The 6,000-nt window shown below is 50.6% G+C and overlaps 1 protein-coding gene across 4 annotated transcripts in view; it reads left to right on the top strand.

Annotated features, from left to right (window-relative positions):
• Mast1 (microtubule associated serine/threonine kinase 1) overlaps positions 1 to 6,000 on the top strand; it is a 40,979-nt gene that overhangs the window by 13,065 nt on the left and 21,914 nt on the right. For 3 of the 4 annotated variants that reach the window (XM_008855470.3, XM_008855471.3, XM_008855469.2), the window contains 4 exons: positions 1,371 to 1,449; positions 3,132 to 3,292; positions 3,435 to 3,510; positions 3,632 to 3,841. In XM_008855470.3, the coding sequence (XP_008853692.1) occupies positions 1,371 to 1,449; positions 3,132 to 3,292; positions 3,435 to 3,510; positions 3,632 to 3,841 (526 nt within the window). Of the gene's footprint in view, positions 1 to 1,370; positions 1,450 to 1,820; positions 1,919 to 3,131; positions 3,293 to 3,434; positions 3,511 to 3,631; positions 3,842 to 6,000 lie in introns of those variants that run through there. The other variant, XM_029557347.1, reaches the window with a different exon arrangement.

Genomic DNA, 6,000 nt, shown 5'->3' with positions numbered 1-6,000 from the left:
CCCAGGTTCCCAACACAACATGAAGAATCAACAAATCAACATAGATTATAAATAATTCAGATTACTGTGATTCAGGCATAGGTTTTCAAGTAAAAATAGTGAATACAAAATGTAAAGCCAGAAAATAGCTAGAGAACAGGAAACTTTTTTAATGTAACTAATTTGGTAACCCCAGCCCTTGAGAGATGGAAATGAGTCAGGAATTCAAGGCCATCCTCAGCTTCAGAGTGAGTTTGAGGCAACCTGGGTTACATAAGACCCAGTCTCAAATCTCTCTCTCTCTCTCTCTCTCTCTCTCTCTCTCTCTCTCTCTGCAATATAGTTATGTAGCCCAGGATGGCCTTGAACTATTTACGTGGCTGAGGATGACCTTGAACTCCTTGATCCTCCTGCCTGTATTTCCCAAGTAGCTGGAATTGGAGATATTTGCCACATCTTTTTTTTTCTGACAAATTTTTACATTTATTTATTTATATATATTTTTTTGTGTGTATGTGTGTGGGTGCATGCATGCTGTGGCATTCATGTGGAGATCAGAGAAAAACTTTCAGGAGTCAGTTCTCTCCTTCCTCTGTGGGTTGCGGGGAGGATCAAAACAGGTTAATCAGGCCTTTGAGGCACATTTACCTGCTGAACATTTCACTGGCCCCTGCTTTGTTTTTTGACACAAGGTTTCAGGTCTAGGCTATCCTTGAACCTTTTATCTTTCTGTCTCCACCTCCCAAGTGTTGGGATTACAGCCATGTTCTACCACACCAGGCTCAGTCTGTGAACTTGACCACACTAGTCACAGAACATGAGTGTGTGTGGCTGTGATTGACAGTGATCAGTGTGCATGAGAGTGTTGGACCCAGAATGTTGTCAGCTGGTCTGTTAGAAGGTGGGGTTTCTTCTCTGAGAGGAACTCAGGGATTGCTCTGAGAGCTTATTCATGAGAGCTCCCCGGAGGTGGACTTCTGGGGTGATTTCCTTGGATGAGTTTTCTGTTATTTTGTTATGAGTTAGGGTACTGAGGAATTGGACCCAGGGCCTTGTACATGCTAGGCAAGCTCTCTGCTGCTGAGTGCCACTCTCTGCTCACCCTTTGGATGGGCTTCCCCAGTCCCCCACAATGACCACTCTAGAGGGTTTGTTTGGTAAGACAATGGTACCAAACAAGGGAAGATCATGGGAAACTCCAAAGAGATGGATCCTTCCTCCAAGACTCTGGTACCTGACTAGACGACACCATCTTTCCCTCTTCATCCTGAAAGCCCCAGGGATTTGAACACCCCCCAACCCCAACACTGGCCAAGGCCAGTGACTTCTCTGGTCCCCTGAGGATTTGAGGAGACCCCTGGTATCCTCTGAGCAGTTTTATTGGCTTCCAGGGCTGATGGACGTCGCTGGTCGCTGGCCTCACTCCCTTCCTCTGGCTATGGCACCAACACACCCAGTTCCACTGTGTCGGTGAGTGTGTGTGGGTGGACAGATGGGTGAGTAGGGGCTGAAGGGACCACACCCAAACCAGCAGTTCCAGCTGGACTTTTGAGGTTTCAATGGGTGTCCATTTGTCCATCCATTGGAGGATACAGGTCGTCTCCACAGCCCCAGTCTCTGCCCTCATTTCATCTTTCTGGGATCCTATAAATATCTCATTATACATGGTGACATAAAGCCTCAGGGGTTTCAAACATATGTATGTCCAAGTGTCTAGATGGCCAGGGCCAGACCACCAAGAGCTGCTACCCAGAGCTTATTTGCTAACCCACTGGACCCTCAAAATCTCTCTTTCCATCTACCCCCTTGTTCCTTCATCCATCCATTGCTGTGATGATTAGCAGGCATTGATCATGTGACTTGGCTGGGGGTATCAAGGAAGGCTTCCTGGAGGAAGTGGCACTGAAGCCAAGATGAAGGATCAGCCTGAATTTGGCAGGTAAAAGAGAGAAAGAAGGGTGTTCTGGAAGGGAGCAACATAGGCTAACCCCCCAGGGCCTCAGAAAACTTGACACATCTAAAATGTGGAGGTATCCTTGTGTTATATAGCTGCTGGTGGGGACATGAGCCCTGGGGAGCCTGAGGCAGGAGCATCAGGAGTTCAAGGCCAGTCTAGGCTATATGAGACCCTGTTTCTTCCCCTACACTTTGGTGGGGGAAGAAAAATGAAAGAAATACCTGAAAAATACCTCAGTTGGTAGAGTGTCTTGTAAGCATGAGACCCTGGGTTTGATCCCCAACATAGAGAGAGAGAGAGAGAGAGAGAGAGAGAGAGAGAGAGAGAGAGAGAGAAGTGGAGAGGAGAAGAGAGGAGGAGAGGAGAAGAGAGGAGAAAGGCAAAGCAAAGCAAAGAGGGGTTGGAGAGATGGCTCAGTGGTTAAGAGCTGTCCTTGCAGATGACCTAGGTTCAGTTCCCAGCACCTGCATGGTGACTAGCAATCATTCATAACTCCAGTTCCAGGGGTTGAGTGCCCTTTTCTGGCCTCCATGGGCATTGCATGACACAGGTGCACTTACATGCATGCAGGCAAAACATCCACGCACAAAATAAAAATAACAAAATATGTTTTAATTTTTAAAAAGAGATGGAGAAATGGCTCAAGGGGTTAAAGAGCACTAGCTGCTCGATTCCCATGGATGGCTCCACAGTGATATGCCCCATCCCCTTGGTGTTTTGAGATAAGATCTCACTGTGTAAGCCAGGCTGACCTTGAATTCCATCCTCCTGCCTCAGCCTCTTCAGTAGTGCTAGGATCACAGGTGTGCACGCCATACCAGACTTTTTTGTTCGCCTTAGTAGCGGTGGAACCCAGACTCTGGCAGACAAGATAGACAAGCGCTATAATACTGAGCCACACCCCTAGCCCTCATGGAGGGTTCGAAACAGAGGAAGTACAAGACCTAGCTTAAGTCGTCTCAGGCGCCCTCTGGTCACTTCTCTGGTCACATCTGTCACTGTCTCCATCCTTGTGTGGCCCTGTCTGCCTGTCTGTCGCCAGCAGTCCCAAGCAGGTCTCTGGGTCAGGATGTAAAGGTGGCAAGGCTGGGAATCCAGGCTTTGTCCAGTGACTCATCCTCCCTGGGAGTTCCAGTACAGGGTCGCGGGCTGTGCGGTCCCCGCGGCGGCTCTGACCCGCCGCCCCTCCCCGCAGTCCTCCTGTTCCTCCCAGGAGCGTCTGCATCAACTGCCCTACCAGCCCACGGTGGACGAGCTGCACTTCCTTTCCAAACACTTCGGCAGCACTGAGAGCATCACGGACGAGGATGGCGGCCGCCGCTCCCCGGCGGTGCGGCCCCGCTCGCGGAGCCTCAGGTGCGCAGACACCCACTTTCCCCTGTGGAGAGGGCTAGGGGGCTCGCGCACGGCGGGGAACTCTCGGCCCGGGAAAATCAAGTGGCGCTGGAGGCAGGCTCGGTGGCAGAGGGCTGGACAGGACGGGCTTCTCTCCCCGCAGCCCCGGCCGCTCTCCCTCCTCCTACGACAATGAAATCGTGATGATGAACCATGTGTACAAGGAGCGGTTCCCCAAGGTGAGCCCCGAGGCCTCCTCGCACTCTCTCGCGCGCCGGGCTCCGCGCGCCCTCTAGCGTCAGAGCGCGGCGCAGGCTCCGGCCATGGCCTAGAGCCGGACTCCATCGGTCTCTTCGCCAGGCCACCGCACAGATGGAGGAGAAGCTGCGGGACTTTGCCCGCGCCTACGAACCTGACAGCGTGCTGCCGCTGGCGGACGGCGTACTCAGCTTCATCCACCACCAGATCATCGAGCTGGCACGGGACTGCCTGACCAAGTCCCGCGACGGGCTCATCACCACCGTCTACTTCTATGAACTACAGGAGAACCTGGAGAAGCTATTGCAGGACGTGAGTGCCGCGCGCTCAGGCCCCGCCGGGTTCGGAGCACTTGTCACGTGCCGGACGCTGGGGGCGGCTGCAGACCCGGGAGTGGAAGACAAGGATAGCTTGGGCCCCACTCTTAGTCAGATGGGGGAGGCCGGTATTTACCTTCAGTACTTAAGCAAGTGTCACCTTCTCAAGTACCCATGCCCATATACCCACCCTCTCCCCCCACCAGAGATTGAACCCAGTGAACCCTTGAACATTTTAGACAAATGCTCTACCGCTGAGCTACATTCCCAGCCTTTAGGGTTTTTGTTTGCTTTTTGTCCCCCTCCCTCTCTTTTTCTTTTTGTTTGAGACAGGGTCCCATGCAGTGCAGGTTGGCCTCCACTTTGCTGTGTAGCCAAGGATAACCTTGAATTCCCGAACCTCCAGCCTCCACGTCGTGAGTGCTGGGATTTTAGTCATGTGCTCCCACTTCCGGTTTATGGGGCGTAGAGGATGAAATCCAGGGCCTCTGCAGGGTAGGAGCGTGCACTACCAACTGAGCTACATCCCTAGTTCCCTTTTTCTACTTTTTCTTTTGAGGCATGGTCTCATAAAGTTGCCCAGACTGGCTTTCAACTCACTCTGTAGCCAAGGGAGGCTTTGAATTTGCGCCTCCTTAGCCTCCTGAATTGCTGGGGTCACAGGCCTGTACCACCAACCCAGTACATGTGACATTTCACATTCTGCACACACCATACAGTATTCTGTACATTTTTACTTATTTTCTTTCCTGGCTTCCCTGCTCTGATGTCAGCCCCATAGCTGGGCAAAGGAGTTGTTCTACATTACAGTCCCTGCAGTCTGGCATGGTGCCCAGTATGCAGCATGTATTCAGCAAATGCAGCTTAAAAGCTACTAGGGCCATGACTCTGTGATGGGGAGTTTGCCTAACATTTGCTAGCCCCAGGTTCCATCCCCAGCGAGAGAGAGGAGAGAGAGAGAGAGAGAGAGAGAGAGAGAGAGAGAGAGAGAGAGAGAAACACACATACACACACAGTTACTTAAATGTGTTGATGAGCTCACAATGGTAGCACACACCTGTCATCCTAGTAATTGGGAGGCTGAGGCAGGAGGATCCTAAGTTCCAGGCCAACCTCGGCTGCATAGCCAGACTTTATCTATAAATAAATGCATACTATAAGTAAGTAAATAGGATGTATGAATAAACAGTGAACAAAATAATATTCCTGTCCAAGTCAGGGATCATGGATAGCATTCATTAAGCACTCCCTGTGTGCTGGGAGAACACAGCAGAGCATCACTGTCCTCCTTGGAAAGCTAGTTTGGGAAATGTAGAAAGATTAGGGAGGGTAATCCATCTGACAATTAGGGCCAGGAAGCCAACAGAATAACAATTGGGAATCAGAGCTCCCTTGTAAGGTCCAGGAAGGCTCTCTGGGGGGACGGGGTATGACCTAGAAATTGGGACAAGAATAATAGCAGGTGGCAGCTGTGGTAGGAGCCAGAGGGAGGGTACACTGAGCAGTGTACACTGAGCAGAGGGAATGGTGTATCTGGTATCAGAACTGGGTTTCACTTGCTTGCTGTTTTGCTTTACCAAAACTACCAACCTCTCTGTGTCTCAGTTCTAGAAAAAGTGTGGAAAGGGTGATTCACTCATTCTTTTTGAGATAGGGCCTCCCTATAGCCTCAGCTGTCCTAGAACTCACTATGTAGACCAGGCTGACTTAGATTGCACAGAGATCCTCCCGCCTCTGCCTCCCGGGTGCTAGGATTAAAGGCGTGCGCCATCACATCTGGCTCCTTTTTCTTTGTATTTGCTCTTATTTCTTTATTGTGTGTGTGTGTGTGTGTGTGTGTGTGTGTGTGTGTTGCGCGCACATGTGTGCGAACGCAACTTTTGAGAGTCAGTTCTCTCCTTCCACTGTAGATTTTGGAAATCCAACTAAGACTGTCAGGCTTGCATAGCAAGCACTTTTACTGTTGCATCATCTGGCTGGCCCATTTCTCATTCTCTCTCTCTCTCTCTCTCTCTCTCTCTCTGTATGTGTGTGTGTTAGGGATTAAGCCCAGGGTTGGTTAATGCTAAATACATCCTCTACCACTGACTCACCCCTGGATGTGTGCCTCATTCACCTTAAACAAAGTCTCAAGAGACATGATAGAGCTGGCCA

Source organism: Nannospalax galili, unplaced genomic scaffold (genome assembly GCF_000622305.1).
Source record: "Nannospalax galili isolate Female #2095 unplaced genomic scaffold, S.galili_v1.0 scaffold47, whole genome shotgun sequence".
NCBI classification, from domain to species: Eukaryota; Metazoa; Chordata; class Mammalia; order Rodentia; family Spalacidae; genus Nannospalax; species Nannospalax galili.
Note: the sequence above shows the minus strand (reverse complement) of the source record. Positions and strands in the feature narration are given on the sequence as shown.